The 18,887-nt window shown below is 53.4% G+C and overlaps 1 protein-coding gene across 1 annotated transcript in view; it reads left to right on the top strand.

Moving 5' to 3' along the window:
• TRIM9 (tripartite motif containing 9) overlaps positions 1-18,887 on the top strand; it is a 75,995-nt gene that overhangs the window by 37,425 nt on the left and 19,683 nt on the right. The window contains exons 2-5 of the mRNA XM_026056204.1: positions 3,756-3,851; positions 4,933-5,055; positions 16,159-16,269; positions 17,209-17,362. Coding sequence (XP_025911989.1) covers positions 3,756-3,851; positions 4,933-5,055; positions 16,159-16,269; positions 17,209-17,362 — 484 coding nt within the window. The remainder of the gene's footprint in view (positions 1-3,755; positions 3,852-4,932; positions 5,056-16,158; positions 16,270-17,208; positions 17,363-18,887) is intronic.

Genomic DNA, 18,887 nt, shown 5'->3' with positions numbered 1-18,887 from the left:
ATTCTCTCCTAAGTGCTCCAGGGACGGAGATTTAAATGCTTAACTCCCATTAATGCTAATGTGCATTACAGAGGTCTCCTCTCGCTGCCTTGAAACAAGAGCATCAGAAAAAGAGGCTGGCTTTCTGGAAAGAACAAATTCATTTGATTTTAAGAGCAACCTAAATGGCATTTATCTTCATTTCACACTCATTAATTCCACTGCCTGCGCTAGCTGTGGGGGAGACTCTGCTCCCATCCCTCTGCTCTCAACGTCCCTCCTGCTTCTACTCCCGAGACCTCCTCCCGGTATGGGCCTTCATTGCCCCCATCCTCGCCCTCACTCATCCTCCTAGATCTTCATCCCGTGTTCCTCTGCGGAGCACTCACATGCACCGGCTACCGAGTTCGTTTCTTGTGGAGAACCTGTGACTCTGCTTCACGTGGCTGGTGATTAAATCCTTCTCCAAAACGACAGGCTGCATTAAGGCTTGGGTTTGTTCCAAGGGTAATGGCTTTTCAGGAAGGTACCGCTAGAATTTACAGGCCAAATCAGTCATTTGACTCCTCTCCGCAGCCCTGGCTTATTAACATAATAACAAAAAACAGAAGGACCTGTTTTTTCTGTGTCGTATGATTATGAATCATGTTGTCACCGTGCCTGTAACGCTGCCCGTAATGAATGTATTCAGGCGTGCCTGCGAGTCCCCRCGCGCATTCCCGTACGCGCTCCGTTGTCACACAGCGTTCATTAACATCGTTTAATGGTCTAAGCGCAATGGCTTGCAGCTCGGCGTCCCCACATGGGTGACACTTGCCATCGGCAGCGCTGGCGCAGCAGGGGAGCTAGGCAGAGGTTTTCCTGGGAAGCGCAACGCAGAGAGAGCCGGGGTGGGGAGATGATCAGGTAGACACRTGCAAAAGCAAACATCAGAGCTCCCATATCCAGTGAAAAGCCCGTGGCCACCCATAAGTAGGAACTGGTACCACACACCAGCTTTGCACAGGCACATCAACCCGTGCTAGCTCTTCCTGCATASTGGTGTGAACTGGGCTTGCCAGCACTGGTGCCCCTTTCTCCACCGCGGGGGCAAGGGTGTTCAGTGCGCACSTTATGAGCACCAGTGGCTGGAAAAAAGGTTTCCTAACTATTATATAAGCTTCAGGTGCTCCCATTGCAGGCACGGATGGCATCAAGAACATCTCGAGCAAGGGGAAGGGGTGATTTGAGGGAGACTGGTGCTGTCCAGAGTGAAAGAGCTATGCGGCGAGGCTCACATGGACAGTGCATRCCAGCACTGTAGAGCTCTAATAAATGTTAAGAGCACATTTAAAATGTTTTCCCATTAGGAAAGGCTCAAAGAGTTATGCCGACACCAAGATCCCCTTTCTGAAATTTATGTTGATATAAAAAAAGCCTTTCAAACACTTTATTAAAGGAAAAACGCCCACCATGCTGCAATTTTAATGAGGAGCTTGTAAACATAGCGAACTCATGCTGCTTTTCCCTATTAATTGCCCACGTCGTCGGAGAGCAGGGCCCTTCAGCGCTCAGCTCTCGGCACACCGCCTTCCTGTGCTCCGCGGGGCTGTGGTGCGAACTCTGATCGCGCCGTAGCTGCGTGAGAGCAGCGAGCTCTGTCCCCCGGTGTCGTCCGCGCCGTGCGTGCGTCTCCCGCCCGTGGAGCTGAGCGTGCAYGAGGTGCCTGACCCGCCACGAGGGCAGCGAGTGGCATGCGAAAAAGGCCATTGCTAAGGGCGATGTGATGGAGAGGAGTGAGAGATTGCACGTCCAAGTCCTTTGGGAGAGAGGGGGGAAGGAGACAAGTGAATGTGGACTAAGAAGCCCCTTTCTCTGGCCTCACTATGGGTCCAGAGCGTGGACCGAAGGGCTGGCCTGGGCTTGGCACCYTGCACTGCACCAGGAGCAGCTCTGTCTCCCCCAGTCTCCTCACACGCTCCCGGTTTCCGCCTCTCCAAGAAGGAGATCTCAGCAGCRCGCCTTTCTCCTCCAGCCTTTGCTTGGAGAGGGGAGGGAGGGGAGATGGAGAGGCCTGCTGAGCTGACTTAGCAATCCTGTTTTTATTAGAGATGCATTCRCTGATTAGCTCCACATCCTAATGACTCGGGCATGATAAATTACAAAGGAAATGCAGAAATCACTAGGGTTATATTAAAGTCTCCTAGGAAGCAGCAGTAAGGTCATTTTCTGGGCCATTAAATGGCTGCCATTCATTTGCTATTTAGTCTCTTTGATACCAATTCRTTTTTCCTTAATTTCAGCCCTTCTGCATAAAGGGGGCAGGTGCCAGCCCAGAGCCAAGGTCCTGACCACAGGAGTCACCTAAAACTCCATGCAGGGGAGAAATCCAGCTAATGCCCATCCCTCGTACTGCAGCGTTTGCCCCAGCACCTCACGAGATTGCTCAGTAACAAACCAAAGCCCATGCCAARTTATCTGTCGCCGTCCGCAAATCTGGGTTGTCCCCGCTCAAGAGATGCAGCCATCGAATGTTATGGCTGCTGTCTTGTATCAGGCACACACGAGCTCCTCCGGGTTGACAGCAGCTCCCCATGCCCTGTTTGGCTCACAAGTGGACCYTTCAGGGTCAGCCCGGGACAAAGATTTCACAGTCGGTGTTTTACTTCTTTTCCTGATGGGTGCATTTCGCCAAGCAGTATGAAATTCTTCCAAAACTACAGTTGAGCGTGTAATGGTGAGCGTGGCTACCGGAGACATGAATTACTGGGCAGCCCCCCCTCTGGGGAGCAGGAACCTTTTTGGGTGGAAACGCCCCATGACCAGACACCCAGTCCATGGTCCCACTGTGCAGAACAAGTTTTCGGCAGTTTTTTGGCTGAAGGATCTTGCCTCAAAACCACATGGTGTGTGCAGGCAATTTGCAGCCAACAAAAGAGGGAAAATCTCTCAAAGAGGTAAATTGTCATGGATGATTTGCCCAGCTCTTGAGATAATAACTCTTACTGAAATGATGGCAAAAGAGGAGGGCTCCTGAGTTAATGTTTGGAAAGTGCCATGAAAATGAAAAAGCATAAGACATTATCATTATTATTACCATGTTATGCCACTCAGCTCAGCTCAGCGTCGGCCAGAGCGGACTGTGGACGTGTGCTCTCACGCTAAGAGCCATAGTGCTGGGAGAGGAAGGGGCAGTCAGTACTTTGCATGCTCTGCCTTAGTTTTCCAGGGTGTCTTGGGGTATTCCCCTTCCAATTCGGGTGGCCCAGCCTCCCCCTCACTCCCTGTGCCCTTTTGCTGACCATCCTCAGCAGCAGCCGGCCAAAGGGGAGAAGCAGACGGCAGGAGCAGGACAGGTCAGATCCTACAGGATTTTTGGTGTCCAGCTCCCTGGAGAGCACATGGGAGCGAAAGGAGTTAGTGACTTTGAGAGCCTGGATGGATGTGACTTGTCCGTGACCACGCAGGGAAGCCTGTGGAGGAGATGGAGATGAATCTCTGTCTCCCAACTCCAGAACATCTGTCATGACAGCTAACCTCCTTTTCCTCTCCTTACGCTCGGGGCAGCAGGGCCAGAAGGACACTTCAGCCGGACAGGTTGCCAAAGGCTGTACACCCCAAGGAGGCAGAGCTGGGACTGCAGTCCATCCCGAGCTCTAGTCCCACAGGCAGCCCCATAAACACCAGCTCCTCTGGCTCAACAATGAGTCCRGGATGTGGCAATGACCCATCCCAGCCGCCCTGCTGCTGTATTTGTTGTGGGTTGCTCACATGTGTGCTCTTTCTTCCATCTGCAGAGCCAGCTTTCCCAGGCCCTGAACGGCTTGTCAGACAGAGCCAAGGAAGCTAAAGAGTTCCTGGTCCAGCTCCGCAACATGGTGCAGCAAATCCAGGTATTGTGTCCCCCRGTCGAGGAACAGCCCCTTCCCACAGGGATGAACCTGTGACCTCCTGCCCCATCTCCATGGCTGGGTTTGTTGCTCTCCCAAGGGGACCCGCAATCAGCACCTGCCCCTTCACGTTACCCCCCTGCAGCCCTCCCTAAAGCTGCAGCTTCCTCAGTCATCTACATCATGGAGTGAGCAGCTGTGACCCGGCCCTCCCCTTGAAAAGAAGAGGCAGCAGGTTTCACACAAGCCAGAAGATGTTCTGGTTTCCACAGCAGCATTGCTGCATGGTGGAGCATGTGGCCCCAAGAAGTGTCAGAGGCCAAAAACACACGTGGATTCAAAAGGGACAAACTCCAGGGCGATCAGGAAAATTAAACAGTGAGGATGCTGCCCCCCCCCTCTGACTGCCAGAAGGAAGACAGGTTATCAGCAGGGGAAGAGCCATCCGGCCCTCACCCCATTTCCTACATGCTTTCCTTGGGGATTGGTTTTTGGCCCTGGTCCTGCTAGGCTAGGCAGATCTTTGGTCTTCCCCATGTGAGAGGGTCCACATTCCTCTTCTGACATCCCTGTGCAGAGCTGTCCCTTACCTTGCGCAAGCAGAGGGAAGGTCCCCCAGCAAACGGCCACCCTGGGACAGAGGTGGCAGGAGCTGATTAGTTGTTTGTGCTCCAGAACCGAGACCCAGCTCTCAGCAGGGCAGGGTGTCTGCGTCACTGGCCCTTTCCCACAAGATTTTGGATGTGGCATGAATGTGTGTTTGTGAGTTGCCCCCGCGTGGGAGCACACTATTGTTTGACAAGCCTGCTGCTCCCCCAAACAACAGCTCAAACTTCTGGGGCTAGCTTGTGGTGCACTGCCACCTGGAAAGGTCTTTTCCACCCTGAGTAGCTGCCTGATCATGAAGCAGGCCTTTCACGGCACACATCCTGCCGGAGGATGGTGGGATCTGGCTAAGGTGTGTTGTAAGCACCAAAGTCCTGTCGCCCTCCAGGACCTATCTGCTTTCCCCTTGGCGTGGGGTAGCTCTGGTGGGAGGTGCTGGCAAGCCCGCAGGGCTGTGATGCTCTGCTCTGACCCGCAGGAGAACAGCGTGGAGTTCGAGGCCTGCCTGGTGGCCCAGTGTGACGCCCTCATCGACGCCCTCAACAGAAGGAAAGCCCAACTGTTGTCCCGCGTCAACAAGGAGCACGAGCACAAGCTGAAGGTGAGCCCCTACCCACCAGGTCTAGAGGTCAGAGAGCTTTCTGCCAGGTTGGTCCCAGATCGGGACGAGGACTGTGATGCTGCTTGTGGCAGAGCAAGGTGAAGCACCTTAGGAGGAATGGAAAGTTCACTGGGAAGCCACTCTTATCACCTTGATTTCCACATTCCAAATGAATTCCATTTTGCTGAAAATGCCCAGCCTGCTCCCAGCATGATGCGCCCTGAGCAGAGTGCTGCACACCGCCCCCGGGTAGCTGCAGTTGTTCCCACTGAATTACTCCATTACTGGGCCAGTTAATAGTGATTAGGTCAACAGAGCTGTGTGTACAGCATCCACAGGCTGTAAAATGACCTTTTTCATGTCCTATGTAGCTTTTGAGCTACCAGTCTCATCCTGCAAGATGCTGACTGCCTTTAACTTCTGCTGGCTTTAGCAGGAGCTGAAGGCATGGGGCACTTTGTTCGCCATCAGACAGGAGCAGGAGCAGCTCTGTTCCCTGTTCTGTGCTTSATGAGCGCTTCATGGTCTCAGAGTAGTAGTTTCACTGAGAGGTGAACTGTTGGCGTTGGGAGATGCTGAGATGCAGCTCTCAACATAAGCATTGAGACTTGTGCCATTCCTTCAGTCAGTACACTGTGTCTTTTTAAGTTGTTTGGGGCTGAGAAGGGAAGCAAAGGGCCTAATCTCACCTGGAACCAGTGGCGTTGGTGTAGCAGTGCCCAGTATCTGTTGGACAAGGTAATTGTACCCTGGCAGGAGGCCTTGCCAGCCTGCAGCCCACACTGACACGGGGCAGGCAGGGAATGAGGCATTTCACAGCGACGTCGCTTCGTGCTTCCAGGGTCCCTCCTCCAAGTGCATTTCCAAGAGGAGGCTGCCAGTCTCGGATCTGCCCTGAGAGGATGGGCACTGCAACACTCACGAGTGCTTCCATTGTGCCTCAGCTAGTGGAGCAGGTCCTCATTCTCCTTTCCTGGTTACTTCCTCTCTCGCTCACAGTGTCCTTCTTCCTTCTCCTCCTCCTCCTCCTCCTCCTTTGTTCCCAATAGTTCCTCCGAAGCACCATGGTGGGGGAGGCAAGTGCGTAATGCGGCAGAGTTAGGCTGTGATCTGCAGTTAGTCCTTGCTGGGCACCATGAGGACTGTGCCGTCCTGGGCAGGCCCGGCAGAGCCGCAGCAGCTGGACAACAGCTGCTTTGTGGAACTGAACCCGGCATCGGCGCTCGCTGTTTAGCAATAGACAGCCCCAAATAGGCCTGCAAAGCTGCCGACCTCTCTTCTACGCGCAGAAAGCGCTCCCACCACCCAGCAAGCTCTCTTTCACTCTTCCCCTTTTGGGGCACGGTTAATTAAACTCTCACAAAGCTGGGCAGCACAAAGCGATTTCCCTGCTCAGCACAATTGCAGAGGCCCACAGGCCTTTCACTCTTTGGCCGGTCACAGGAAGTGGTCTGCTTCCCTTTACTTTTTCAGTATCGCCTGTCCCCCCGCGACACACACACATACATATTCCCCCCCGCCATCCACCCTTGTTACCAGCTGGGCTTCATCATTAGACAGGCCTGGCTGGCCTGGCCTTTAAAAGAGCAAGCCACCCTGTCATTTCAATTGCACCCCGTGAGTTTCAGACTCGACTCTGTTAAAATCAGCCCTTATAGCTCCCTTCCGCAAGGACTGAGCATTTGTAGCTGTCCACTCTGGGTAAAGGGAGGCTGCGTGGGCTCCCTGGTGCTGTATCCTCCTGCAGAGGTGACGTGGGAGCCCAGATCCACTTGCACAGTAGCATCACAGTCAGACATTCAACAGCAGCTGGTGTTTAAAATCCAAAATCTACTCCCCTCTGCCCTTGCAGTGTCCATCCAATTTTTAGTCTGAAATTACCTGACTCTCCCTTTTAATTCTTGTAGTGGGAAATAAGTAATAAATGTGGCCCTGCTGCCTTGGACTTAGGCTTGTATGGGAAGAGTTGTTGTACAGCCCTGACCCCGCTGAGTGCTGGCTGGAGTCCTGTACACCGGGATGTATCTCTTGTGGCTTCAGCATCATCAGGCTGAGACACAGCTTTGCACACAGCCCAGGTAAATGCACATCCTTGGGGACAAGTACAGAGAGAGGCTTGCCTGCTTTCACAAGCTACAGGTGGGACAGGGGTCTAGGAGAACCTCCAGCCTGTTAGGTACCTCCCTGCTGTTGTCGTCCATGCACAGGGTCCCTCTGCTGCACCAGGCCACCAAGGCGGGCGTTCACCGCGGACCCTGCAGCCTGATCCCCCCTGCCCCCCTTCCACCAGCATTCCCGCTGTCCCTGCCGTGCTCGTGACCTGGGGCAAGGGGACTGCCGGGTCACCGCAGCACGGAGCAGCCTCCCCTTTGCCCCCTCTGAGGAATCCGCCAGACAAAAGCAGCACCTGCAGCTCCCAGCTGGGCACGAACTGGGCTGGCCTTGCTGAAAAGGTCAGGCCAAATGTGACRACGGATGAGGGGAGATGTAAAATGTGAGCAGCATTGTGCCTCGAGCAGCTGCTTCGCAATGGGATGTCCTCCCTGCTCCCGCTGCACCCGAGGCAGCGAGGGATGGCGCCGGCAGCGGAGGGTAACAAAGCCCTCAGCTTTTGCTCTGAGACTTTGGAGTGCTGGAAATGTTGCAGAGGGAGCAGAAATTCTTCCAGCGTGTGCAGCAGAGTATGATACAGTGCAGCAGAGGGGCCGTCTCCCCACCTCCTGCCCCATCAGCTGCCCCCAAGCAACATGCTGCCCGATCAGCAAGGTCTCTTTCTGCACTGGCACTCGCTTTGCACTGTTTGGACCCCCAGCTGGTCCTGGTAGGGGCCATAGGGCTTATCCTGCCTTATGTTCACATTAGGACAGGAAAGCCTTTGCTGCAGGCTTGTGGTGATAGCTTCACTCCTTCCCAAAGGAGAGCAGTCCAGAACATACTAGTCTGGCCTGCGCTGTCCGCTTGCCTCTGCCCCCACAGCAAGCCAGTCAGGGAGAGGATGAGTGGGTAGATTCACCAGCGAGGCATAGTTGTGCCCTCTGAGAGCCTCCTGAGATCCAAATCCCTTGGTTGCCCAGGTAGCCTGTGTGCAGCCGCAGCACCCTGGTTGTAGCCAGTCTCTCCATGGGCTGCCCTTCCTGCCCGCTGGGAAGCTGGCCCTTGCAGCATGGTAGTGCACAGTGTGAGCGAAGACGAGAGACAGGGACAGAGCCTGGCTGCTGGCTCAGTGTCACAGATGCCTTTCACCAGGGAGCCCGAGTTCCTGTTCCCATGCAGCATCCGGAATTAAGGTCAGCGCTGCCTCAGGACTGACCTACTTTGGCTTGACACATATTTCATGGAGACAGGCACAAATCCAAGTTTGTCTGTGGGCCAGCACTAATTGCTCCAGAGGTGGAGAGTTTGGGGAGAAAATGAACTTGGAAGGGGCATTTCCTAGCCTTGTCCAAACCTCTTCCTAACTTAGCTTCAGATTAAGAATGTAGGCTATAAAAAGTCGTGTCAGAATGAGAAGCATTGGGGGCCAGGTTTTAAATTACATACCCAGATGCCTGTTCTGCCTCCAGGACAAACTTCCTTATCTGTATTTCTGCTGCTCATTATTGGCCTGCTTTTCAAAGGACCAGTATGATGTTCTCCAGGGATTACACTGTATGGCCCAGGCCAGTTTGAGCAGGGAACATTGAGGCTTCCCTGCAGTGTTGTCCTAGGAAGAAACCTCTTCCCAGTCCATGGGGATAGGGTGAACTCTACATATATCTAGTTTAAGCTCTCTGCAGTGCAGTGGACAGTTCGGGCCTTCTTCAGCCCTTTAAGTCATGGGAGACCTTTGCCCTGAGCCCMACTCAGATCTAACCATAGTGCTTTGGCTGCAAAGCCCTTGTACCTGAGCAGCAGCTGTCACATTTGCTGGAGGAATTAACTGTAGGAAATGCTCATCAAGGGCTATGCTGAGGCCAGGGAGCTTCTGGGACTCCTGTCCATAGCACTGTACATGACTGGCTCTCCAGAGATGAAATGCTGGTCCATTACCCTTCTGCATCAAGGGATTATGGTCATGATTTTCCAAGATGCCCAAGGGAAATCAGTGCCCCCATTGGATTAGGTCACTGGGGATTGGGCTTAGTGTTATGAAAAGATGAGAGACAAGCCAGCAGCACGTAGTTTGGTTTCCTATACCCTACCGTTTCTGTACGGAAACGCCAGACAGGACACACAAGTCAGATGAGCCCTGCATGTAGTGCACTGTTTCCTGAAGATGCAGATACCAGACCACTGTTTTCTCTGAGTAGCATCCAGTTGAGTTTGCAATGGAGTGAGAGGGCATTGCTTTGAAACCAGACCCCTCATCCTGGACTTGAAACATCCCATTGGATGGCCAAGATTGGCCGAGTACCCTGACCCTAGTGTGAAGTAGAGATTGAAGCCTCTGAGATCCCAATTTCCGTGATGTAGATGCGGAGGCTGCACTGAAAATCTATTTGTTTGTTGATCTCTCCCTCTGAGCAAAATTTTCCAGGACCAGATCTTGTGCCAGAACAGCACTTGTTTTCACTGAGGGCTGTCAGCCGTCTAGTCCCTAAGGCAGTGGGATTCATCTGAAATCGTCCACGCTGACGAGCCGTTGGTGGGGYTTCTGCCGCAAGAGGGGGCATCTCACACCACCCTCCCTCCCCGCAGCCGTACAGGTGACAGTGGCCTTGCCGCAGGGTGCCCAGGCCCTGAAAGCAGCTGCAGTGCACCCAGGTGCAGGAGACTGCACAGGCTCCTGCACCACGTTCTCCACATGGCAGCCCAGCAGGACTCACCCTGGTGCCAGGGTGCCCAGGTTCAAGTGAGGTTCAGTACCTTGAAAACCAGTAATCGAGCCAAATGCTAAAAAAAGGAGGAAGGTGAGGAAGAAATTTAAGCAGAGATGAGTGCAGATGTTATTGCCTTCTAGGAGCTGTATTAAAATGTAAATTATAGTTAATGTCATCTTGCAAGGAAGAAAAGCTCTTGAATTACATTTCCTATTTTAAGGTAGCAGTGAACTGCTGTGAGTGCACAGCAAAAGTCCTTTTTATAGGCTGTAATTAGCAACCACGTTCTAGCTGTTGCCTTCTTTAAAACCTAAAGGGAAAAAAAGTCATTTCATAAGAACAACCACAAACAAAATGCATGGAGCTTCCCAAATCCCCTTGCCAGCTGAGGCAACATACTGTCCCATTAGTCTTCTCTCAGAAGATGCCACAATTCAGCAAAGTGTGGTACCCTCGCGGTTTCAGCAGAGCCTTGTAAACTATCTACTTCCATGCAAAATTCATGGTAACCTGGTTTTACTTGTAATGTGATGAATACTGCATGCCCCTCTGAGTAGTCCTGAGGCCACCTCTCACCCCAACACTTAACCTCATTTGCTTGAGGAAGTCAAACGCTTGAGGAAATCCCAAATCTTGCTTTTGGCTGTCATTCAAAATACTTGTCATTACTGGGGTAGCAGGGAGCTGAGATGATACCCCAGAGAGTGCAAATCCCAGGTGGTAGCAGCTACTGCGTATGCTCCAGGTCTGATTCTGGGAAGATTTGTGAACGTGAGCAGGACACGAAGTTGTTACAAGTCCAGAAAGCAGCTCGGCTCTTTGCAGAACCAGCTCAAGCGTTTCTCCATCACATTTCCTAGCATTTTAGGGGTGTGACATAGACACACGAGGCCACGCAAGCAAGACAGCAGTGTTCATGCAACGCAGTTCCTAAGCTGGTAACCATCCCAGCCTCCAGCCAGCGGTGCATGGAGGCAGCTCATGTGTGCCCGCATTGGTGGTGTGTTTCATTCACAGCTGCGTAACTCACCTAGATGAAGGGAGGGCTGTGATACATAAGGACAACCATGAGTTGCTTATGGCCATATAGAAAACTTGCAGCCTTTCACTGGCTCCAGTGGGTTTTAGATCCTGGCTTCAATGGTGTGTGGGATGTTTATTTTTAAAACTTCTAATTTCCCTAATCAAAGCAACTYGTGGAGCCTTGCTGTTCTTCTCTGTACCCTGCTTCTCTTGTGCGTAGTGCAGAAGCTGGTGCTCAGCTGCTGTAAAGCCATGAAGCCCCACTAGGTCCCAAACAAAGGTCCTTCTCTTGGCTTGAAAACACATTTGTTGGTGATGAGGGGAAATGTGAAACTCTATTGCCAGCTTGCCTGCTGTGTATATACTGCAATTAAACTGCTGTTTCATGCTCTAGTTCTCCAGATGAATAGGTTCACGATCCCAGAATGAGTTACAGAAAGGAAGGCTCACCGGAGCTAAAGGTTTGGGCTGTGGCAGAACCACAGCCGCTCCGCTGGATGCGGTTTCTGAGCTGCTGCCCGTCGTGGTGCCGGACGGGTTGGAGAACGGGGCAAGCTCTAAAGCGAGAGGCAGCGGCTGCCCTGCAGCCCCGGTAGGAAGGATGCTCTCAAGCTGCTAGGACAGATGCGATGCACAGTGTAGGGAGAGCTAGCTGCCGAGTGCTTCGCCATCTGCGTGGCTGTGTTCTGCCGCCCACGGCATGGGGATGTAGCTTCAAACCAGCCGGCTGTGTAAATGGGGCAGGAGGATGAAGAGCAAGATCAAGCGTTCCCCACTCAGCTCAAGCAAACATCCAGCAAAGCCTCCAAGTGTCCCATTAAGCTCCCATAATTTACTGCAGCTGGAACAGTGCTTGTACAGCCCATGAGTCCCATCTTTATATGCCTAAAGATTTGCGTGGTTGTGTGCCAGGGAGCAGTAATTAATTGCAAATCCACACTTCTCTGTCCCAAATTGATGGCTTGTCAGTGATCTCTCCTCCTCGAGCCATTTCAGAGCGTGGTTTCTGGGTTGTGAATGTGCCAGTTTGCAGAGGTTAGAAGTGGAAGGCAGTCCAGGATGGCAGAGCTGGCGCAGTCTGTTCAGCCGTGCCGGGGCTTCCTCCCTGCTGTTCTCTGTGGTGCCACCCCAGTGGGGACAGGGACCTTCCTCCTGCCAGTTACCTGGCCCTGAAGACTTAGGCTAAGGCCTTCATTGAGGTGGGGGCTGACCACGTTGAAGACCCTTGTTGCCCTGAGCCAGGGATGGGAGCCCCTTCATCTGCTTTGCCTTCCAACTTCTCATCCTGCATCTGTGAGGGGGCAGCAGGACTCCCCTCACCCCGGCACTCCCCYGCCTGTTTGTAAGGGTGACATTTCTGCTCAGCCTGTCCCTAAATGTGACACCTTCGACCACCAGCAGTTGTGAGTGTTCCTGGACTGACAACCCTCATCCCATTGGGATAGGGACCCTTTGCAATGCATGGAGGCAATACAGGAGGCAAGACCTCCACCGCCTCCAGCCCCACAGGAGCCTCTAGTGACTCCCTGCTCAGACCTGGGCAGCTCCRGAGGAGCAGCTGCCTGGCTGGGATGGATTGCGGCATGATCCCGGTGCATTGTCCTTGTCCTGAAACACTCCAGAGCTTCCACGCTGCTGTGAGCGAGACCAGGCGAGCCACTGTCACCGTCCTAGACTTGCCCTCACGTTCAGTCCGTCTCCGTCGCTCTTAGCTTGGACTACTGCCTCGGCTGGGGCTCGGGAGCCAGGCGGAGAAACCCGATCCTGGCGGAGACGCAGTGCAGCCAGGGAGGACGGAGGCTCAGGGCTGAGCGGGAGGCAGAGGAAGGGCGCTCAGCCCCCAGCGCAGCCCACCCTGCTCCTTCCGGCAGCCACAAAGCAGCCTGCAACCAGCGCTTCGGACCAGACCTTTATTAGCAGGGATTATCTGCCAGGAAGCTCAGTCGTTAATCGGCCTTTTCACAGTCCCTCACGTGAGAGCAGCCAGCTGGCTCTGGCCTCATCTCACCAGGAAGGGTGAAGGAGCAAAGCCAGGGCTGCCTGCCCCGGGCTCCCCGCTCCCTCCGTGCGGACAGCGCGAGGAGGCCCCGCGGCTCTCAGACCGGTGCCCGAGCTGCGGCGGCAGCTCGCCTCGCCTTGCGTGCAAGGATGTCCCTCGCTCCAAGGAGGCTGCCGATGCCGGGGAGCCAGCCGCGTGCCCCAGAGCTGTCCTGGGACACCGTGCCTGTCCTCGCCACGCGAGTGCTATGTGCCGCTGGCTGGTGACAGCAGATGACAATTTTGCTGGTAATACTTCAACAGCATCTACTCTGGCAGGGAAAGGCCCACAAATTCAGTATCCTGGGCAAATCAGACCGAGATTTAAGCTACAAAGAAGATAAGAAGATTGTTTTACCAATCCCATCTTTGCTGTCTTCCTGGCAACATGTGCATTTCCCCGGAAAGCAGACTCGCGTGAAAGCGGGGGGCTGCTTTTCTGTACGTTCAGAGTGTGATTCCCATTGCCCGTTTGCAGCCCAGCAGGCAGGGGAGTGCAACACCTTTCAAGTGACTTAGCTCTGCCCGGGTAGGTGCAATCAGGATATAGTCTAAAAGCAATGTGGGCAGCAGGCTGGGCTCACCTTGCACTTAGTAGATGCAGTGTCGATGCTGGGTCTCCGCTGCAGACTGTGCACCTCCTGGATCCTGCCCCAAAGGACTGACCATCCCCACTGAGAAAGGAAGGCCAGGGATTTGCCCACGCTCATGGAAGGGGTCAGCAGCAGAGCCAAGAGGGAGCGTAGGTGCCTGGATCTCCAGGACTAGCYGTATGCCTCCGCTCCATCCCAGCAGAGCCATTCCAGTGCACTCAAGTGTTTAAAACTGGCATTGAATGAACTCTTCTCTCTAATGACAGCRTTTGAGGCCAAAACTAATGCATGCCTGTGATGCCCGTGCTCTAGCCCTCTCTCAGGGTGATCCATCATCTCTGCATGCCGCTGCACAAGCTGCTGGGTCTGGAGGAGCAATATGGGAGCTCCCCCTGCTGCCTGCCAGCCCTGCACGCCGCTGCGTGCTCCTACTGCATTCCCTCCTCGCACTCCTGGCCTTGCTCTGGCCTCCGTTTCCCAGCAGGCTGGAAACAAAATCAGACCGAGAGCGCTAAAAGCAGCAAAGGGGGGGTACTGCGCAAACAGCAAATGCCTACAGATCAAGAGTGGGCTAGGAGAGCATTTCTTGGCATTGTACGGAAGCGGGGGGATTGTCCCAAGCCGCAGGACACATGATCCTTCTCTGCCTGTTAGGTGATTAGGTAGAAGTGGTTAAATCATAATTAAGCAACACAAGATCTGATTGATCGCCCTGCAGGAGGCATTGCGCCCCGTCGAAGCCCGGCTTCCTTCACTGCAGGAGACTGGCGTCCACTTCGTTTCCCCTCCCGGCCCCTCTGGCTGGAGAGGACACCCAGGCAGTCGGCACCTTGCCCCTGTCACGGGAGGAGGCTCTCATGCAAAGGTGGTTATTTTCGTACTGCTGTGCCTGCTGAATCAATGCTGGGACTCACCAACTGCAGTACTGAAGACACAGCTGCTTTCAGGAATATTTGGCACTGCTCATTGCAGCCTTTTCCRTCACACTGCAGCTGCAGATGCTGTTGGGAAGCTCATCTTTATTGTCCATGCAACGTACTAAAGAGCCGTGATCCCGACACCTGGCTACCTTTATTCACTCCTAGTGGAGAACTTTACACAGCTTTAAAGCTTTTTCAGRAAAAAAACATTTCTTATCTACCTTGGGCACATTGATCTAAAGCATAAAATCTCTCTTCCTGAGCTGCTCTGCCGATCTCCTATCCAGAGCCGTGTCCCGGTTGCCTGTTCTGCTCACAGAAATCCCACTGACGTCAGCTGCAGATCTGCACTCTGTCTCCTTCTGCAGGGGATGCAGCAAGCACATAACGCACTGGCAGCGCCCAGCAACAGGGAGGGTTTTGCCCAGAAAGGCCAGGCAGGAACTAACCCCTTACCATCGCTGAAGGGACAGCCCCCCTTCAAACACCCTCCCAGTCCGGGAATCTGAACCCCGTCTTCCCCGCTGTGTTTCAGGGAAGGTCAGCGGAGCCACGAGCAGGGATGCTCGTCCCATCCCAGGCACTCAGCTGAGCAAACCACATGCTTGGTTGTACTCTGCTGCTGGGATGCTGAAACCCATTCCCTTGGAGGAACCGTCCATGGGTGCAAGAGGAGATGCTTCACCACGCAGCCTGGATGGCCGCAGGCTGACCTCGGAGTGCACCAGCTGCTCTGAGAGGCTCAGAGGCTGCAGGAGAGCCAAGACATCACATTCCTGGTGGCTCTTTGCTGAGCAATTCACCTGGGCTGCTCTTTCCAATCACTAGTCTAGAGAAGAAYAGTGTCCTGTGACCAATAACAGCAGTGTCCCCTCTCAGCTCCAGTTGATTTTGGTCAAATGAGGTGAAGAAAAAGCACTGCTGCCAAGGAAGGGACTCCCCAGGGATGCCTGTAAGCAGAAAGTACCAGCACAGGGGAAGCTACTTTCWCTCCCTGGCCAGGATTCTTCCACCTCCTTCCCCTGCCAGAGGCAGTGCAGGATTTATCTTCTCTAGCTGGCAGACCTCTCCCTCTGAGCTCTTCTCTACCCTCTCTCTGTAGTCRATGGAGAAAACAAAACAATTCTGCAGTGTGGTTCATCTCAGGCGATGGCAGACGAACATCTCAAGCAGATCATTAGTCTCACCCTCCGAGCTAAAGCTGGGGGAGGTGGTGTGTTTATTCCTCCTGAAAATACAGGGCTTGCTCCTCAGCCGCRCGGTTGGGTACAGCTCCCCTGGAGCCAGCACCGCAGCCTGGCTCGGTGCTCAGGCCTGAGAAGGGCAGTGCTCAGTGGCGCTCTGCTYGGAGGCAGCCCCGCAGAGGCTGCAGCAGCAGCTACGTATCTATGGAAATAGGCATTTGCCTTGTGTGGAGCTAATAAGCTGTCATTTGGAAGCTGTCTTAATTAAAGGCAGAGCAAGGAACTACCCTACTGCTTTGAATAATTATGTAGGTTAATAACTATGAGCTAAACGAGGTTTGCTGTTGTTCTTCAGGTTTTCAAAGATCTGGAATTCAGTACRTGAGTCTTGGCCATTTCTGGCTTTTTCTGTTCCCTTGAGTGTTTGTCTCCCTTCCCTTTTCCCTGACCCTGTCCTTGCACCAGTGCAGCACCAAAGCCCCTTTGCTCCCGAGCTCTTAAAACCCTGCAGCTTCCGAACAACGCTGCTCTTCTTGTCTCATTGCAGGTGGTACGAGACCAGATTTCTCACTGCACAGTCAAGCTCCGCCAGACCACAGGCTTGATGGAGTACTGCCTGGAGGTGATCAAGGAGAATGATCCCAGCGGGTTCCTTCAGGTTGGTGTGTAGCTGCTCACATCTGCGCTGTGAGGGGAGCAGAAAGGCACTGCACAGCCAAGAGCTCTGGGGTAAGGCAGCAAAGTCAGGGGAGTTACACCAAGGACGGTGCCCTAGCTTTTCTGGCCACTATCCCAGTTAGAATGGTAAAATCTCTTCAAACTGCATGTTATTTTACCATTAGGTGCTAAAAAGAAATGAATACTTAAAAATATCATATAATGTATTATTTAAGCTTCCTTTCCCTACCTTCTTTCACTGCCCCCATCACAGAGAGGTGTCCAGGTGTGGTCGTGCAGAGGAAATGTGACCAGATAGTTTCTGCTCCACCACTTTTGGGCCAGATGGGACAAGGTGGCCAAGAGGACAAGGCTCAGGAAAGGCTTAGAGGAAGATGTTCTTCCTGCCCACCACGGTCTAGATGAGTGACAGAGATAGATGTCTCCCAAATTTAAGGTCCTTCCACTCCTAAAATCAAGGGCTAACCTCTCATTACCTGCAGGTTCACAGCAGGACAGAAGCAGACACAGGCCAGGGACATTTCTTCATCCTAACTGGAGAAATAGATGGTTGCAGCAGATGGTCACATATCTCTAAAGCAGTAATCGTAACATGCTGTCTCATGTGGGAGACAGTGGGAGACGGACACCCAGCACTTGAGAGCCATATCCCACTCTTCATTCCTGGGCTGGTCCCTCTGAGCCGAGACCCTGCCTTTAAAATAGTCCCCATAGCTCCTGGGGTCCCTCTGCCAATCTGAGCCTGCAGTGAAGGGCGTTGCTAGAAATCGTGTGCGATGTCCCATCCCTCAGTGGTCGGTGGACAGATCTCGCACCCTGGGAGGCACAGGGGAGGCAGAGAGCAGGGTAGGTACGAGGCCCAGCACGCTACCCATGGCCCAGGTGGCCCTCGGTAGCTGGGGCTGCTCCTTGCCACCAGATCTCCGACGCTTTGATCAGGAGAGTGCACTTAACTGAGGACCAGTGGGGGAAGGGGACACTCACACCCCGGATGACCACAGACTTCGACTTAAACCTTGACAACGCCCCTCTGCTACAGTCCATCCATCAGCTCGACTTTGTGCAGATGAAAGGTAAGAGTCTATTTCCAGTATCCTTGAAAAGCCCCGCACGCAACTTTTGCTCATGCTGAGCGCTTTCATACAGTTCATCCCAGGGAAGGGGCAGCAGAGGAGAGGTTTTAATTTTCTCCCATCAAGCAGAGAGATTGGAAAGACCAGGGGTCAGAGTCTGGCTTCCTCTGTGACCTTGACCAGGTCTCCATTGCCTCCGTTGCTCAGTTGTAAAATGCAGATAATAGCTTGTCCCCACTTCCCATTGCTGGTGTGTTTCTGGGCTGTGAGGTTTTGGGGAGCAGGGAGTAGTCTTTCTGTGCTAGATGTGTATTCACTGTACCACAATAAAGACCTGCGCCTAAGGAGGTGTCAGAAAGGAACCAACTTTTTGTGATGCAAAGGGATAAGCACAGGGCCTGAGACCATCACATGGTGAGGCCTTCATCTCTCACAGGCTGCGCTCATGCAGAAAGGGCATTTGATGCTCATACAAGACGTTCATCTCCTGTTTTCCATTGGTAGCCTTGGGATTTCTCAGACAGCAAGGCAGTCCCCTGGTCCCTGGATGTCAGGTTACCATGAGACAGGCACTCCAGGGAGCCTTTGGCCCAGCTCCACAAGTTGAAATACAGGAAATTCCATTTAATCATCAAAAAAAAGCTTCTTTACTGTGATGCTGGTCAGGCACTGGAACAGGTTGCCCAGCAAGTTTGTGGAGTCTMCATCCTTAGAGATACTCAAAACWCAACTAGACASAGTCTTCAGCAACCTGCTCTAGCTGACCCTGTTTGAGCAGGGGGATTGGACCAGACAATCTCCAGAGGTCCCTGCCAACCTCAACTATTCTGTGAGATCTGGCCCCTGACTCCAGCTGGGGAAGCAGCAGTGCGGCATGGACAAACCTTTGTGGATCTGCTTTTGGGCAAGGTCATCCCCAAACCCAGAGTTGTGCCCATTCCTATGCTTTTTGGCTCRATCCTGCACCCTTGGCCAGCCACCTGCCTCTGTGTCTCTGATCCTTGGGCTGCCACATCCCAGATGAAGGTGCCGGGAGCTTGGCTTTGCTTGGTAGTGCTTTAGAAATTGCTCTGCCTGTGGTGCCAGGACAGCTAGGCCGATCCATGCTCAGCTGAAGGTTGGCACCAGGGGTCCTGTGGTCCRTGCAGGGGGCCTCAGGTGCAGAGGGTTCAGAAGCAGCACAAGGCACTTCCTGTACCCATGCTCACATACACCTCACTGCTGAGCAGCATCTTGCATGGGTCAACTRGGGAGCTGCCTGTCCTGGGCCTTCATGTTGTCCCTCTATGTGTTTGTGCCACAAAGGCACAAAGAGTCACACTGTTTAGCCCAGGGTGCTTCCTCCCTCCCCTCTCCTTACTGTCATTTTAGATCTTCATTTCATTTCCTCCTCATTGCCCTTTCCCTCTGTGCCCACTCTCTCACACCATGGAGAGCCTCTGCTCATTTGCATCAGTTTGCAGGAAGCAAAGAGCCATTGCAACCTGCGAGCAATTTCTGACTTGGCAAGCTGACGGAAGATACA

Source organism: Apteryx rowi, unplaced genomic scaffold, assembly GCF_003343035.1.
Source record: "Apteryx rowi isolate R43461 unplaced genomic scaffold, aptRow1 scaffold_13, whole genome shotgun sequence".
Classification (NCBI taxonomy): Eukaryota; Metazoa; Chordata; class Aves; order Apterygiformes; family Apterygidae; genus Apteryx; species Apteryx rowi.
Note: the sequence above shows the minus strand (reverse complement) of the source record. Positions and strands in the feature narration are given on the sequence as shown.